General features: G+C 41.9%; 1 protein-coding gene across 1 annotated transcript in view; it reads right to left on the bottom strand.

Annotated features, from left to right (window-relative positions):
* Nucleotides 1–726: 726 nt before the first annotated feature.
* The window catches only part of Fbxo28 (F-box protein 28), a 32,345-nt gene continuing 14,561 nt past the window's right edge, over nt 727–18,510 (bottom strand). The window contains exons 3-5 of the mRNA XM_055609482.1: nt 16,572–16,710; nt 5,642–5,837; nt 727–5,130 (exon numbers count right to left, since the gene is read on the bottom strand). Coding sequence (XP_055465457.1) covers nt 4,736–5,130; nt 5,642–5,837; nt 16,572–16,710 — 730 coding nt within the window. The 3' untranslated portion in view covers nt 727–4,735. The remainder of the gene's footprint in view (nt 5,131–5,641; nt 5,838–16,571; nt 16,711–18,510) is intronic.

Genomic DNA, 18,510 nt, shown 5'->3' on the forward strand with positions numbered 1-18,510 from the left:
AGATTAATATAGGAGTGAATATACCGGTGTATTATGTGTATGGAAACATCAACATGAAACCTCTGTACAATTTCTACTAACAGAAAATGATCTGGATGATTTCAGTTGCCCCAAAACTCTATTTGTGTTGGGAGCAGGAAAGAATTTTGAAGAGAACTGTTGTTCCCCTCCGGTAGAGTCTAAGAACTGATGGTCAAAGCAACATATACCACAGTGACCATAAACCTGTTAGTGGCCTTGGACCTACAAGTCAGCAAGTCTTTTACCTGCACACCTCGGGGAAACGACCGTCAGAACCCTCCACTACAAGCTCAGCCCTTTCCCCAGTGTGGGGGACTGGACCAAGAGCCTTGGAAACGGATGCTACTCAGCAAGCGTTTCTGCTGAAGCTTCCTCCCCAGAGCTCCGGCCTTTTCGAATGGCTTGCCTTGAGGATCTACAAGGATCGCTGCACGTGGCATCTTAATCAATGCTCCTTGCCCTTTTAGAAATGGAGTATAGCACAGCAGGAAGTACAAAGCTTCAGGCTGGAGGGTCAGGATCAAATCCCACCGAAACCTCTTCCTTGTCTAACTCTGTGGGACATGTTGTCAACCCTGCTATGTGTGGTGGCTCTGGGGACAGTAGTGTGTAAACAGTGCAGTGGCTCAGGACAGCAGCTACCGAGGCGGTGTGTCGTCTGTGGTGGCTCCCAACTCTGGTGCATGAAATAAAGAAACAGGTAGACCTGGTGACAATGCATTTATTTCCGTGCCCTTTGTGTGACTGGGAGGTGCCTCCAATAATTGAGTAGGTCATAACAACAAAAATTCCAGAAGGTCAACTAGTGGTTTATTGTTGCTCATGAGCATAAGGTAAACAAACATACGGTACCACAAAGAGGAATTTTAAACACGTCTAACCTTTTGGCAGTACGAACCACTGGACTTTGGCACTAGCCTGATCGGATTCCTAGGCTTCTAAAGCGTGTGGCTACCTTCAGACAATGGGGAAGAGGTGAACTCAATGCTAGAGCATCAGAAACTTAACCACGATTCTTAGGAAACTGGAAAGGCCAGCATCACTCAAGCCTGCCCTAGTTCTTACCTGTGTGATTTACTGCTGCTCAAAGGGAGAGCAATTGGTGGCCACACCCCACCAGCAGCGGTTTTTGTAGACTCAGTGTTTGCTGAAAATTCTTATTTTCTGCAGATGGTAGGCTCTACATTTAAGTAGTTTGAACTGAACCTTGTCTGCCCTAAAGGAACTCATGCAGATCCCAATCCAAAGCATTAAGCAGTAAATTCAGCTTCCTGTAGAGACCCAACCATTTTCAAACAGCGATGTTATTTTGTGTGTTCCCTTTCAGGCCTTTATTCCCGCTTTCAACTCTTACAGTGTCTACTTTCTGAGGGTTTGGTACATGTAACAAACAGGTACTCATCACTAGAAGAGGGTCTATGACTGTGTGTGGATCACTAAGGATGAGATTTACATCAGATGAATTCCATGCTGTTGGAAATAGATTGGAAATAGACGAGACGGGAGTTCTCGGATCCTAGAAAATATGGCTAAGGAAGCAGAGAACTCAAATACGAAAGCCAGCTCCAGGGGACTAACTCAGCATAGAGAAAAAGAAGTGCGTGCCATTTTGGGAATGAGCTCACTAACAAGGAACAGGTACCACACAGCATTTCTTTGGAGGTTAAAGTGCAGGCTATGAAATGGCATATAAAATAGTGCATGAAATAGTGCAATCCCAAGGTGCCCTCGATTTTTGTTCATGACGCATAGCCTATCTTTTTTAATATGTCCATTTTTTCTCTAAAAAAATCCAGCTGTAGTGACACCTTTTAGCTTATTTATTTAGGCATTAAACTCTGTTTTACCCACTCTTGGGGCTACATAGAATATTTTACCATCTTAACACATAGAATATTAGCGCATACATCTTGAAACTACGGAATTAAGGCAAGCCCCTGTGAGTTCAGTACTCCAAAAGACCATGTTTTACAAAAAAGGTGATTGCAAACCTGTGGCTTTAGACCTGGGGCACCCCAACAGTCTTCACAACAGCAGGATCACTGTTAATTACCCCATCACCTCCAGGCTCTCTACAGCAGAAGGGAAGTTTGAAGAGCTTCTGTAACCCAAGATGGGTGGAAACCAGGTGAGCAAAAGTGTGTGTGGGAGGTGAACAGGGCTCTGCGGGACAGGGGCCAGTCCTCTTCACCGCCCATCCACATCTCTTCATGTTTGTATGCTTGTGTGTAGTGTGTACCACAAGTAAACTTACGCATGGGAATGACCCAAACAGAGGAATCTGGGTGCTATAAACCAGCTACAACACATAAGGTTTTGCCAGGAAATGCAAGAGGTCGCTCTCTTAGGAGTCTAGTTAAGCTTTCCCATGGTTGAGTCAGTTTAGCTATTAAAATAATGTATGATTTGGAGAATTATAACTGCCACTATGCTATCTCAAAGCGAGCGTTACAGCTCCCTAGTAACTGTCTTGATAAATGGTGAAGACAGTTTCCTAATGTTTCAGCTGCTCCGAGGAAAGCTTAAGACAAGTGAGCCACAGTGCTTATTCTCAGTTACAGACACTCATGAAACATGTGCAAGTCAATCTGATGGGCTGGAGGTCACAGGTCCATGCTGTAGACATGTCCCCACTCACCGAGAAAGGGTTCACTATGAAAGCCATGTGCTTGCACCAGCTTATGGAAGACTGGAGACTACACTCAGGCTTGTTACATGTAGTTTGAAAAAAAAAATGGAGAAAATTTTAATAATTATTAAATAGTTTCAGGCTTATTTCTTTGATGTATAAGGATTATTACACTTTGAAAACCTGTACTCTGATGCTTCAAAAAGGCTTCCTCTACCATAACAGCAGACTGGTAAAGTCAAGCTCTGAGTGCTCAGTAGGCCCCCTCCAAGGCTATGGTGATATGGCTACATCCTAGAATTGTAAAAGTGAGACCTGCTGAGAAAACAGGTTCCAGACAGGGACCTTATGGATGACCTTGGCTGACAAATCTTTTTAGGAAACTGTTTATTTTAAAATTACGTTCCCAACAAACCATGAAACACTTGGATGCCACGTTATGGTTTCTCACTGAAAACACACTACATTGTAGATGGACTTTCAAAGTCAGACAGAGACTTGGACAAACGCCAAGGGCAGGATCATGAAGGGACAATACTAAGAAAGGGCAGGAGAATGTCACTTGGTAAAAGTAACCTAAAGGATTCATAACATGCCATGTTGGACGGATGACAACCTTGTGTTTTCCACCACCATGGGACTTACCAAAATTTTAGTTTTACACAGGTGTCAGCTTTCACCTGGAAGGGATAGTTTTTACTATCTTACACCTAAATTTACTATAAATAACTGAAGACCATAGCAACAGATCTTTAAAAGAACAAAAACTACATAATTTAGTACATTAAAATAAAAATAGGACAGTGATAGTTCAATGTTTCAAAAATATACAACCGGGGAAAAGAAGCACTTTATACAATTTGGAGGTTGTTAAAGTGACCACTCAGGTTGAACAGTGCAAGACACGCTTTTCCAGTTACAAGCTCAAAACAGGAGTGCAAACAAGACTAAAGCTTCTGCTCAAAGTTAGAACAAGAGCTTGAAAGTGGGAGTAAAAAGCTTCACTCGGACCATCCCCAGAAAAGAAATGATCAACCTGCTTGTCTCATGGTACAATTTTCTTCAATGAACTTTCCTTCAGCTGGGTCCCTATTCAGTCATGGCTAATCCACGAGCACAGCGATGAGTCAGGGTCATGACTACTTCCCAGAGGTCTGATTTCTATAGAAATAGCCTTGGATTTGGGGTTCTCTTACCAGTGGACCTGAACCCTACAAGGAAGAGATACATCAATGGACTTTAACAGTCTCTTGTGCCTGTAAAACAGGAGGACAAATGGACTGACAATTCTCCCCCTACAGGCAAGCTGCTGAGAAGGAAGATGTTAAGCGCTTAGATCAATAAGGGCGCAGCTCTAACCTGTGGAGAATAAAGGTTCAAGATCGCCACCAGGGCAAGAGCTGTGAAGTGCGCTGACGAGGCAATGCATGCAACCATCCATGCAGATGTAGGACATGGCCTCAGAGAAAACTGAAAGCATGTAGTGACGACTGCAAACATCCCTTGCCAGTAGTTTACAAAAATAGCCGGCACTGCAGAGTCCCTTCTGCAGACAGCACCCTGCAGGCCTTCCCATTACTCATCACTTCAGTACCAAAGTATGAACCACTTCGCAGACATTCCAGACAAAGGTCACTTACAACAAACAAAAAGTCAACTTTTTTTTTAAAAACAAGATAGTGTCCATTTAAAAAGTAGATTTTTTTCTTTCAAGTGAACAGGACATTTTATGTATTAAACTTAACTTTTAGTCTGTTGAGAATGGGTTTGTTAAAATCCGTATGTAATGTGCATATATGCAGAAACAAATAAACTTAACACATCACCTGCACAGGAGAAAGGTTAGTCCCCCAAACATGAGAGAACGGGCCTGGTTAGTACAAATCTATTGCAAAGTAAGAAAGTTCTGTGCATCAGCTCCACCAGAGAAGCGCGAGGGATGCCAACCACAAGAGCCAAGTGTAAGTTGTGTCTGATCGCCCGGAAGCCTAAGGGACACCATGTTGCTCCAGTATCCAGAAAGGAGGAACTGCTTAAACTCCCAGCCATGGACGTTTTCCTCTGGAGCCAGAGCCACATTCCACTTTACTTTCTATTCCGGAGCCGTTTGGATTTCCTAAGAGAGTCTATGGCTTCTGTTGCCTTCCTTCGTTTCCGAGGAGACTCCTCACTCTGCCCAGACCCTGAGGACGTTCCGACTGCACTTTCCATGACCTCTCGGAGCTTCCGTTCCAGCTCTGCCAGCCGTGCGTTCTGTTCACCTATGATCTGGGTCTGCTCTAGCAGTTTCTGGTCTTGGTCTTGAAGCTGTTTCTGCTGTTCTTGCACTTTGGTGCGGAGCTCAGAAATCTCACGCCTGAGGACAGTCACACCAGCACCGTTGGTTTTAACCTGCTGTTGCAGTTTGGTGACCTCTTGTCTTGAGGGGTTTTGCTTGGAGAAGAGCTGCATTGTTGTCAAGGCTGCGGATGGTCCAGGAACTGTACGGAAAGCATTTAAAGGGTTAGTCATTCACGTTTCCGGCTGGGAACACCTCAGCTTACTTTAGGTTCTTGGGTTAACTACAACATAAAATCCACTTTATGTCAGTCATTGTGTTCACATGAAATGGATCTAGAGAGCAGAATTTCACCAAAACCCAGAAGTGGGAGCTGGGGATGTAGCTTTGCAGCAGGTCATATGCAAAGCTCTGGTTACATCCTCAGCACCAAACTAACAAAACGTGGTTAAATGAAAAGATAAAGAAAGGTGCTACAAAATTGTGAAAAATGGTTATGAGACACTGAAGACATAATCAAGGTGTCTGCAGAGGAGAGCTGCGATGGTGGTGGTGCAAAGCCATGTTCTCAGTACTCAGGAAGCTGAGGCATGAGGCTCACTATCGGTTTGAGGCCAACATACACTACAGGGGGAGTCTGAGGATAGCCTGGGCTATAGATACACATGAAAACGCTGTCTGCAAAAGAAACCCCAAGAAACCAAATAAGATACCTGGAGGAGAACCCATGAGTCTTCCAGACACATCTGATCCTGGCAATTTCCTCTTCAGAATTGGAACGATCTTCTCATCAAAGTACTCCATTGCCATGGAAGAAATATCCCGCAATTCCTGCAGCACTTCGTGAGCTCGCTGAGGGGCTCTAGTAGAATTGACGTATCTCAGTACACGGTAAATCTCATCAATCACCTACAGTATGAATTCTCATTAGCACTTTGTAAAGTTAAAAAAAAAATAGAGATCAGCTAAATAGTAAAGAAGGGATTACCATCTTATAGTTGCTGTGAAGACTTAGAGAGCATTTTAACTCATGAACTTGCCATGAAAAATCCACAGCACAGGCTTTGGACTTAGTATCTGAGTATACTTTATGCTTACACTTAGTATCTTTACTCTGCCAGGATACTGTATTAAAGCTAAAGAGGACATCTGCTCAACTGTGTTTGTAGCAGCTTTATTTGTAATAGCCAGAAGCTGGAAACAGCCCAGATGTCCCTCAGTTGAGGAATGGATACAGAAATTGTGGTACATCTACACAATGGAGTATTACTCAGAGATAAAAACAAACAAACAAACAAACAAACAACAAGGAAATGATGAAATTTGCAGGTAAATGGTGAGAACTGGAAAAGATCATCCTGAGTGAGGTATCCCAGAAGCAGAAAGACACATGGGGTATATACTCAGTCATAAGTGGATATTAGACATATAATACAGGACAAACATGCTAAAATCTGTGCACCTAAGGAAGCTAATCAGGAAGGAGGACTCTGACTAAGATGCTCAATCCCCATTCAAAAAGGCAAAGAGGATGGACACTGGAGGAGGGAGAAAACAGGGAACAGGACAGGAGCCTACCACAGAGGGCCTCTGAAAGGCTCTACCCTGCAGGGTATTGAAGCAGATGCTGAGACTCACAGCCAAACTTTGGGTAGAGTGCAGGGAATCTTATGAAAGAAGGGGGAGATATAAGACCTGGAGAGGACAGGAGCTCCACAAGGACAGCAACAGATCCAAAAAGTCTGGGCACAGGGGTCTTTTCTGAGACTGATACTCTAGCCAAGGACCACTTATGGAGATGGCCTGAAACCCCTGCACAGAGGTAGCCTATGGCAGTTCAGTATCCAAGTGGCCTCTATAGTAATGGGGACAGGGAATGTCTCTGACATGAACTGATTGGCCTGCTCTTTGATCACCTCCCCCTGAGGGGGGAGCAGCCTTACCAGGCCACATAAGAAGACAATGCAGCCACTCCTGATAAAACCTGATAGACTAGGATCAGAGGGAAGGGGAGGAGGACCTCCCTTATCAGTGGACTGGGAGAGGGACACGGGTGGGGAAGAAGGAGGGAGGAATTGGGAGGGGAGGAAGGACAAGGTACAGGGGGAATAAAAAGTGAATAAACTGTAATAAAAAGATTTTTAAAAAAAGTCAGAACAAATAAAATATAGCTTCTGTCCCTAAGGAAATCAGAGCAACTGGGAAGACAAATGAATATACACAATACAAGAAGAGCCTCATGGACTGCTAAAGAAACAAGAGAATTAAACACAGACATTAACTTCTACAGGGAGTAGCCAAGCCCACACTCCAAATCTGATTCTGTCCCCAAGCCCAAGAACTCAGTCTGGTCTGATTCCCTTTCTCTGTACACTGCCTCATGCTCCATCCCATAAAGCTTTGTTTCTCTCAGAGTTGACACAGCTTGGATGAGCTTTCAGACACACTTTCTCACCATCACCAGCATGCCCTTTTCTATTTGAGTGACTATTGCAATGCAGAGAATGAAGGCCATCCATGGAGAAGAAACAACTGTTTACTGCATGGATTCCTCATTCCCTCTGCTCTAACTTGAAATGTAATCGGATGTCCTTAGCCAATTGTGTTCCCAGCTTTACTCCGAGAGGGTATTGTTCGCACTGCCATGGCTTCAACACAGCCCTAAAAACACCGATTCACATCTTTGAAGACCACAGTCCAAATAGCATGGGACTTTATCTCATCTATTTCATAAGAACTGGGGCTATAAGCCAAAGCATTCTGCCATTAGTCTCAAACCTCCTCAAATCACACGTATTCCTCTTACTGCATTTATTCCTACTCTGTCAGTCTCACAATCTGCCTTCTCTTCTTGATTCAGAGAACACATATATTATTTACTAGTTAAAAAAAAAAAAAACAAAAACAAAATCTAGCATAAACCACAAATCCTAACCCTTACTGTTTCCTAGATTCAAGTTCAAGGTGGTGGTCCTTTGTATAGAGGTATGACTTTACCAAGGTGGCCAGCGCTGTGGGCAAGGACTGAAAAGGAACTCAATGAGCTGAGGGGGAGCATCAGGCAGACTTAATGGGAAGTGAGGTATGCTGTGTTGAACTCAATGGGCAATCAGGTGGTAAGTACTAGAGGCAGCTGGAGCCAAGCCAGAACATCAGAGACCAACTGCAGATGTGGGCGGGTTCCATCAGGCAATAACACAAGAGGGTCCAGCCCATAAAGGGAGAAAACGAGGACCAGAGAGTCAAAGGTGCAAACAGGGAACCAATGGCTAGTGCTGCATTCTTCTGCCATTACTGTTTCATACAGGACCTATGTTAGAAGAAAATTAACTTTTTCAATGACTTATTCAAGTGTCATGCTAGAAAGCCAGTACACAGTAAAATGGAGTACCTTTTCTTGGACTAATTATGCAAGTGTAGTTTAAAATAAACATTCAAGCATTTTGGAGTGCTTACTAATGCTTCTGAGGTTTCAAAGCATTGGAGTCAAAAACAGTGAACAGGGATAACACTCTTATTCTTAGCCAGGCATGGGGTGCACACCTTTAATTTCAGCTCTCAGGAGATACAGACAAGTGGATCTCTGTCAGTTTGAGGCCAGCCTGGCCTCTACATGGAAGTTCCAGGTCAATGAGGGACAGATAATGAGATTCTGCCTCAACAACAATAGGAACAACAAAATTCTTATTCTTATGAGGTTTGGGAAAAACAAAAACAAAACAATAAACAAATAAATAAAAAACCTAAATAGTACCACAAACAAAAAGAAGCAGGCAGAGGAGGAAGGACTACATTAGAGAAGGGTCAAAAACCTTTCTCTGACATCTTTGAGAATGAATAAGGACGTACAATTGACTACCTGAAGTCTGAGGGGAAATATCCAGGAAGTGCTTACAGCGTCAGCTAGCCTGGCTTGTGCAAGGCATTCAAAGGCTACAAATGGAGTACTTCATTTGACATGTACAGAGAATGTTAGGACACAACTAGGAGCCAATATACTTCTGTAAAAGTTACCAGTGCTAGTTACACACATTTGACCACATATTTTATACACATTCAAATAATATTTATAGAAAATTTTAAAACTTACATAACATCTACACATACTAAGACATGGCCAGTAAAAATGTAAAGGCTCCAAGGCAGGAGTCCAGCATTTTAGAAGGCTGTTCATGTTTCATATGCTTGTTCTGGGTTAAATGAGTCACTCTCTCCCTTGTTTGTGTCCAAGTCTTATATGGGGGTTATAAATATGAAAAACACTGCAATATTTGATTGATTTCTGCATTCTCTGTTTGTTTTAAGCTGTCTCAAAAGCTAGTACATTGTATCTAGCTCTGTGAAACAAAATCAGGCCTTCTGCCTTAATTTGCCCCAGGCTTTTGTATATTCTGATCTTCTGATCCCTTTTCTAGAATGTTTTCCTTGTATATCTCTTGAATGTATTCATCTCTGAACATTCTTCCAGTTTAAGCCAAATTAACATCCTCACAAAATTTTGTTTGTTTGTTTTTCTCAAGACAAGGTTTCTTTTTGTGTAGCCCTGGCTGTGCTGGAACTTGCTCTGTAGACCAGGCTAGCCTCCAACTCAGATATCTGCTTGCCTCTGCCTCCTGAGTGCTGGGATTAAAGGCATGTGCCACCACTACCCAGCCTCATCAACCTTTTCATTTTCTCCTCAGAACACGACACATTGTAAGCATACCTTTCTGCTAATCTGTCTTTCCCATAAGATAAAAGCTAACTGAAGAGATCATGGCCAGAGCCCCACACTGCTGACACATGCCAGCTACTTCTAAGTATTAACTAAATAAGGGATAATAATAACCAAATATTTGTATTGTTTAATATTGACACATCCAAATGAAACTGTTTAGGGCAAGCTACAGAGTTATGTTCAAATTAAGAATATGTGTTTTAGAGGGCTTGTTGCTTTGAACACAAAATTCAAGAGTTAACAAGGTTACTATTGAGAGTAATTTCTCAAAATACACAATTCTTATATGTGCTTCTTCTATGTTTAATCAGGTGTCCTCAGTTTTATGACTAAATCTCTAGATACTATGTAAATACAAAGACTTATTTGTAGAATGTTTGGTCTAGACTGATAGTGTTTATTTTCTGCAGGTATGAAAAGATGAAGTCAGGGTAGGTGGCCCAAGCCTGCAACCCCAGTGCTCGAGAGACTAAGGCAAAAGACCATGAGTTTAGACACAGCCTAGGTTACATAGTGAGATCCTGTTTGACAAAGCACAAATGAATGAATGAGTGAGTGAATGAATGCAACAAAACAAGGAAAAGTAAAGAAAAGGAACCGAGCTGAGGTCGGCAGATGGCATAACAACAGGTGACAGGATGGGCAAGCAACACGTGTGGTATCGCATACCAGGCATTTATTCCAGGGTATGTTCTTATCAACAAACTAACTGGGCACCGTGGCCTAAAACTTTAATCCCAGCACTCAGGAGGCAGAGGCAGACGGATCTTTGTGAGTTTAAGGCTAGCCTGGTCTACATAGTAAACTTCAGGACAGCCAGAGTTATGGCCTGTTCTCAAAATTTAAAAAAAAAAAAAAAAAAAAAAAAAAAGTTAACAACCAAAACAAACATTATATGGTTAATGTTTTTTATAACATACCAAGGGGACTGCTAACAGATATTAAATTACATTTGTAAATTAAACTATGAAACATTTTTATTTTTACGCTATTCAGTTTTCTACATATAATATGAAGTGAAAGCTCTGCACATAAGCTTCCATTAGGAAAGTTCACATTTTCAAATCTTACTATACAGAGGTTTTAGTGTTGTGGAATAATCCATATTTTCAGTAAAATCTTAAATGACCTCTTTCCTCTGCCCAACAGTAAAAAATAGAGTGCATAATGAAAGACAAACCCAAACCACAACACTGTGTGGCAGAACTGCATGCTTTGTCCAGCCAGCCAGGAGGGGCAGCAAATGGCACAGGCTGAGAGAACACAGCACCTCGCACAGTTAAAAAACAGTTCAGGGCTGGGGAGATGGCTGAGCAATTTAACTTCTGCACCTGGGGAAGATCAAGGTTTGGTTCCCAGCAGCCATATGGTGGCTTACACCTGACTGCAGCTCCTATTCTCAGGGCTCAGAAGCCCTCTTTAGTCCTGTGTGGACATTACATGCGCGTGGTACGAATACATACATGCAGACAAAACACCAATGAACATAAGATTTAAAAAAAAATACAATTTAATTTGTGTAAGTGTAATGTTTTGCCTGCATTGGTGTTTTGCCTGCAGGAGTGTTGGGTCCCCTGGAACCAAAGTTAGACAGTTATGAGCAGCCATGTGGTTCTGGGAACTGAACCTGGGTCCTCAGGAAGAACAGCCAGTGCTCGTAACTGATTAGTTATCAAACTAACCCATAAATTAAACTCTTAAAGAATCATTTATTCATTTATTTGTTTTGAGAGAGGGTCTCACTGCATACCCCTTGCTGGCCTGGGTATGTAAGTTAACCTACTTGCTATGTGGGTTAACCCTGAACTTAGAGAGCTCTGCCTGCCTCTGCCTCCCAAGTGCTGGGATTTAAAGGTGTGAGTCCCATGTCTGGTCTTAAACAAAGCAAAACAAATACTTCCTTTGAGATGTAGCAGAAAGGCAGCAGGCCTAAGCAAGTTATCCAACTATCTGCATGCCATTCAAGTAATATGCCATATACCAAACCCAACCTACTGTAAGTAACAAATAAAATCATCAAAGATATTTTTGTGTTTAAAAAGCATGGCATACCCCCAATGTGAATCACTATCACATGTTCCAACTATAAAGTAGTAACAATGACCATTTGCGTCTTCAGGCATTTGTGGGCAAGAGTTTATCTTCGTGAAGTATCCCAGAAGCAGAAAGACACACATGGTATATACTCACTTATAAGTATTATAAGTAGATAATAGACCTATAAGATAAGACAGCATAAACATACTAAAATCTGTACACCTAAAGAAGCTAAACAAGAAGGCGGACCCAGGGTAAGAAGATCAATCCTCACTTAGCAAGATAAATAGGATGGACATTGGAAATAGGAGAAAACGAGAAGCAGAATAGGAGCCTACCATAGAGGGCCTCTGAAAGACTCTACATAGCAGTGTATCAAAGCAGATGCTGAGACTCATAACCAAACTTTGGGCAGAGTGCAAGGAATCATATGAAAGAAGAGAGAGTTAGTAAGACCTGGAGAGAACAGGAGCTCTACAAAGACCAAATATATCTGGGCACAGGGGCTTGTCTGACACTGATTCTCCAACCAGGGACCATGCATGGTTATAACCTAGAACCCCTGCTTGGATGTAGCCCATGGCAGCTCGGTGTCCAAGTGGCTTCCCTAGTAAGGGAACAGGGACTGTCTCTGGCATGAACTCTATGGCTAGCTCCTTGACCTCCCCAGGCCTCCGTGGGAGAAGGAGCCTAGCTAGGCCACAGAGGAGGACACTGCAGCCAGTCCTGGTGAAACCTGATAAGCTAGGGTCAGATAGAATGGGAGGAGGACCTCCCCTATAAGTGGACTTAGAGAGGGGCAAGGAGGAGATGTGGGAGGGAAGGTGGGATTGGGAGGGAATGTGGAAGGGGGCTACAGCTAGGACACAAATTAAATAAACTGTAATTAATATAAAAAATAAAAAGTATAATAAAAAAAACAATGAAAAAAAGTTTATCTTCTAAAATCTACTGGTTATCCTCTATCAGAATCCTATCCTTTCCCACTTTTATGTTATCCACCTGTCTTTTTACCTGGGATTTCCTTAAATCAACTTCTGCCTCCCAACTGTCTTCCATAATCAAAATGGTTCTGCGTATCCCTTCCACAGCACATGTTTGTCCGAACACCCTTATTTCACTTAGACAGCAGCTTATGAGTTAGCTTTACATGAGTTCCTCAGGTTTTCACCCTGTTTCATTTGGTTACCTTTCAGTCTCCTGAGCCTTTGTTATTTGCTGATATTTAAGACTATAACACATAAAAAGCAAATCAGAACTTCTTAGTTATCTAAGAAGGATGGTGAAGAAATCTAAAAGTTCAGGGGCTGGATAAATGGCTTAGCCATTAACAGCTCTGGCTATTCTATCTAGTACCAAATTAGGTTCCCAGCTGCCTGTAATTCCAGCTCCAATGCACCCAACACCCTTCTCAGGACTCTGCAGATACCCCCGCTCCATGTTTGTTTTTTAAAAGACCAATTCTTCTTCATTTAAAGATTCACATCTTTAATTTGGACTAGTCATAGGAAAATGAAACAATACTCCCAAGTGATCTTATGTTTAAGAGCATTTTGTAAGAAATTTAATTTAAAAGAAATAAATCCATAATATTCTAGAAATATTAGATCAATTTGGATGGTCATCCCTCACCTTATCTGACCTATGATAATCCAGAAACTGAAGACCGCCTAGCATGGTGGCCCACCCCTTTAGAATCAGCAGTAGAGAACCAGAAGCAGGCAGATCTGTGAGTTTGAGGCCAGCTAGAACTATACACTGAGACCCTGCCACAAAATAAAAACAAACAAACAAGGAAAGAAAAAATTTGGGTGTGGTGGCGCACACCTTTTGCCCCAGTGCTCAAGAAACATAGGCAGGAAGATCCAAGTTCAAAGCCAGCCTGGTGTACAACATGAGTTCCAGGACCACACAGAGAAACCTGCTTTGAAAAACTAATACTACCACTAATCATGCAGCACAGAGCAGCCTGTGGGAAATGCTGCTGCAGACACAAGCTTACACAAAATGCAGCTTCCATATGCAGAATGAGGATTTGAGAAATGCATCCAGGAGAGGTCTATTCCTAGGTCACAGAGAAACTGAATGCACCATGAGTGTGTTGGGCAGAGTTGGCCAACTATCACTCTCTTTGGTCTGTAAAAAGCAAATCCCTTCATTTACTCCATGTAGCCCAGTTGTCTCAGGATTGAACACCTGTGAAAAAATCTACATGACCTATAGAGCCACAGAGAAAACGTGTGCTGATCCTTACCATGGATACCGGTGATGAAGTCTCAATACTGCAGTGTCTGGCAACCTAAGTTAAATTACGCTGCGCTTTTTCTCACTGACTTAAGCAATAAAGTGCTGACTGCACAGCTCACTTTCAGTGAAATGGATATATTATAATAATCTACAGGAATATAATCTTGGGTATTATAAATCATATACTAACCCAAGATTACATACACATCAAGAAGAAAATTTGTTAGACTATTTATTAATGTTTTGATTTGGTGGAGTGGCTTCCAGAGGCCATGTAGGAAAGGCGTGGACTTCAGTTAGGTGTTGCTAACAAACGGTGAAACCTCTGCAAGCTGAGGCCTCGTGGAAGGGAGTCAAGTCATTAGGTATATCCTCAAGGGGGCTCCTGTAACCCCCTCTTTGAAGACTCTCCCACTTTCCTTTCTGTACACTCTGGTCTCCAATGTCCATGCTCCTGTGATGTTGTACTACACAGCAGAGCCAAAAAGCCATGGAAAATGAAATTTATGAGTTATAAGGAGCCCTTTTTCTTAAGTTTATTTATTTCAGGGACAGGGTACAGTAATGAACAGTGAACACAAAGTTCTTAGTTCAGCATCTGGAAATTAAATGCCATATTCTGTTATTTGAAGATAGTATGTGGTTAAGTTTAAGGACAGGGAATCTTTAAAGAGAATGATTATGAAACAATCTAAACACTATTAACCTTGTTACATTATTTGTTTTGTTTCTCTGAGTAGCCATGGCTGTCCTGGAACTCAAAGATCTGCCTGCCTCTGCAGTGCTAGGATTAAAAGTGTGTGCCAAAATGCCTGGCTTAACTATTTTAGTTAAGAAATACAGAAAGTAACAGCAACATATTAAAAGAAAAATTACTGAATATATACATGTTGTTATTTTAGGCAAAACATAAACTATTAAACAAGGTAATTTTAAGAAAAACAAAAATCTAAGTATGATAAAATATGTATCTGAATAAAAATAAAAACTGTATTTTTTTGTTGTTGTTGTTTCTAGTGATGGACTTGCTTGCTGAAGAGAAAAAAAAAATCCTTGTGAAGCAATGGGCATGTAGTGAAGAAGGCTGGAAGGAAGCGGCGGGTGTGAAAACCACATGTGGAGTGAGTTCTGCTTCAACAATTTCCCTAGGCCTCAGTTTTCTTGCCCAGGAATCAGGACAAAATCAGGACAGCTTGTCCCATCTTCTATCCATGGCTGAGGAAATGCAGGTAAGTAAGCACACGTGAAGGTGCTCTGACAATGAGGATGTGCTTCATAAATGCACAGTGCAGCAATGAAAAGAAAGGGGACAGGAAGAAGTCCACATACTGAGAGGAAGGTGATACAAAGTTCCTTTCTGGTGAGCTCTCCTGTGGACCAAGGCAGATCCAGTCAAGGAGCTGCCTACAATGCCGAGGACCCACAGCATCTGGAAACCATAAGATATGTCCACTGCTGCCTACTGGTTTGGTACTAGAATTTAAGCCGAGAAGCTAACAAATGGTTTCCAAAAAGAGAACTCAACTGGACTTCACTGCAGTTGCTCAGGTACTACAGCTCTATGTTTCAGTTGTATGAACCCAAAGATTGGCAACTACTGTAAAGCACAGATACACAACACTCATCTTTGCAGGGCCCCAATCTAGCCATAATCCTTCTGTTACAACTGGCTGCATATTCTTTGATAGGAGGAAACTGTAAGCTGAGTCTCAGTGCTCCTATTATTAAAAGTGAGATGCACTGTGACAACTGTCTGTTGGAGAGGACAAAACGTATAGGCTCAAAGGACTTTTCAGTTAAGGCCTATTAATGGATAAGATCTGGTATAAAAATCTGAACCCCAAGTTTTTAGGTAGACATGTTCTTACAGTGTCTACAAAGAGCATTTGTAGGTCGTATGAAGATACAACAAGGAAGATTTGAAATAAAATTGTAAGCCATCAAAACAGATGTTACTGAAAACAGTATCTCCATACAACACTGCCGGGGTAAACTGTTTATGGAAATAATCTCACTAGGTATTAAAAAGTTCACCCCTGAACAGACCCTTTACCAGCGTCTATCCAGAAGAAAAATGATCTCCCTTGATCTACACATGACTCAACAATGAGGATGCTCCTAGAAGTCTCAGGTCATGCAGTGTGGTGGGGGAGGGGACTTACTTAGTAACTAAGCAGCATACTTAGTGGGTAAAGAGGACCGACTACTTCTTAACTCCAGTATATTGCCACACAATACATATTTCTGGCCAAATTTGAAAACTCGTAAATTCATCATTACAAAACATTTCTCAAACAAAACCAAACCTGGCATACCCTCTATCCTACCTTCCCCAAACTGTAACAATCTTGAAGGCGGCACAATCCCTATCTTGTTCAATGCAGAAATTTTGACCATAAAGGTCAAAATGTTTTAACTATGAATCTTTATCAAGTCTGTCACTTCTACTGTGTATCTTAGAATCTTAAATGTCAGGATCACATAAATGATACATATTTGTAACTGCACAGAACAGCTAAATATAGGCACTAATAGAAACTCATTTAGAGAAGTAAATTCTGACATCACAAAAACTGCCTTAACGGTTCTAAGACTCAGCTTACACGGGCCAGCCCAGCGTTCTGGGTGTGCGGCACTGTTACCTTTCCTGGGATGAAGCAACAGAGGTTGGAATCCACATACTTCATGAAGGTCATATTTAACAGGGACAGCCTTGTTTCCACAGCAGCAAGTATGTCTGCATGACGAGCTAAAGAATGGTTCCTCCTTTCTGACTCCCTCCTAAAATAACAATGAAAGTCAGTAGCAACCATTAAAGCAGCAGTGTAGAAGAAAATGTTAACCAATCAAAGTATCTAAATGAAACAGATGAAGCTTAACACGCTAATTTAGACATCTGCAACTGGGCCGTAACTGTGATGCTGGCAGTGTAGCTCAGTGACAGATCACTTGCCCAGTATCCAAGAGGCCCTGGGTTTGATCCCACCACACTGACACCCATGCACCCACACCCACCACCACCACCACCACCCACACACACACAAACAGATTTCTTCTGCTGGTTATACCAAGCCAAACAGTTATTAGAATCAGCGAAAACAGTTAAATGAAAGAATTAAACATGTACACATAGACAAGACTGTTTTTCCCATAAAACTGACCTCCTGCAATCTCTTCTACCAGTTTTATTCATGTGGTGCTCAGAATGTCTTTATTTAGAAGGCAGCTGTGCACACTGCACAATGCGATATCCTATTCAGTGTGTAGTTCACTCAGGAGACTCCGTACTAAACAGAGTGGCACAACCATCACCATTATCTAACTTCGGCACACCTTCATGGACACAAAAAGGAAGCCTGGACCCCTCATCAGTCGCATCCATCTGCCAACCCCTCATCTACTTTGTTTCTATGACTTTTTTATTGTCAACATTGGAATAAGTAGGATCGTAACGGGTAGCCCTTTGTGCCTGGCTTTTCACACTTGCTATAGTTCACACAGTTCACTGATGCTCTAGCACTGACCTTTTCACTGCTGAATAACATCCCCTTATACATGGACATCATCACTTTACACAACCAGGTTGTTTCTGTATTTGACTCTGACTGAAGATCTAAAAACATCTGTGTGAAAGTATGTGCTTTCGCTGTGCTGGGGACCATGTCAGGTGTACATGCTAGTCAAGTGCTCCACTGAGTTATAATCAGCTCTTGCTTTCAAGTTTTTGTAGGAAAACACATTTTTTTAATTTAAAAATTCTTTTTTATTTCCCTTTCTGTTTTTTTTTTTTAAAGATGTATTTATTTATTATTTATACAGTATTCTGTCTGCATCTGTAGCCTGCAGGTAAGAAAAGGGCACCAAATCTCATTACAGATGGTTATGAGCCACCATGTGACTGCTGGGAGTTGAACTCAGAATCTTTGGAGAACAGACAGTACTTTTAACCTCTGAGCTATCTCTCCAGCCCAGGAACACACATTTTAATTTCTCGAGTACACACTTGGGGAAAGCTGCTTTATTGTAATATGTCTATTAATTTTTAACTTGGTTGTCTCCCTTCTTTGTTCATTTCATCTTTTACAAAAGTATTTACTTAATTTTATGCGTATGAACGTTTTGACTGCATGTACTTATCTACACCATGAGGGTGCCTGACACCCATGGAAGTCAAGAGTGGGTAACTGGAACCGGAGTTCCAGAAAGTTCTGAGCTGCCACTGGGTGCTAGGAACTAAATCTGGTTCTCTGTAAGGGCAACACGTACTCTAAACTGCTAAGCCAGCTTTCCAGGCTCCAGCCTGCCTTCCTGAGACAGGCCTCACCACACAGCTCAAGCTGCTTCTTGCTTGCTTTGTAGCCAGGGTAGGCCTCAAGCCTGCAATTCTCCTGCCTCAGTTTCTTCAGTACTAAAATTAGAGGCGTGTACTATGCTACTTAGCTGGCCAAGCCACGCTCCTTACATTATGTACTCTAGGGGGTCTCAAACAAGTACAGCCAGCTATAATCCTTTCTCTACAGAGTGTGGCAGTGGCCAGCTTTATATGCACAGGTTTTTGTTCTAGCCCCAATTTTTAAAAAC

This window comes from Psammomys obesus, unplaced genomic scaffold (assembly GCF_907164565.1).
Source record: "Psammomys obesus unplaced genomic scaffold, mPsaObe1.curated_primary_1811, whole genome shotgun sequence".
NCBI classification, from domain to species: domain Eukaryota; kingdom Metazoa; phylum Chordata; class Mammalia; order Rodentia; family Muridae; genus Psammomys; species Psammomys obesus.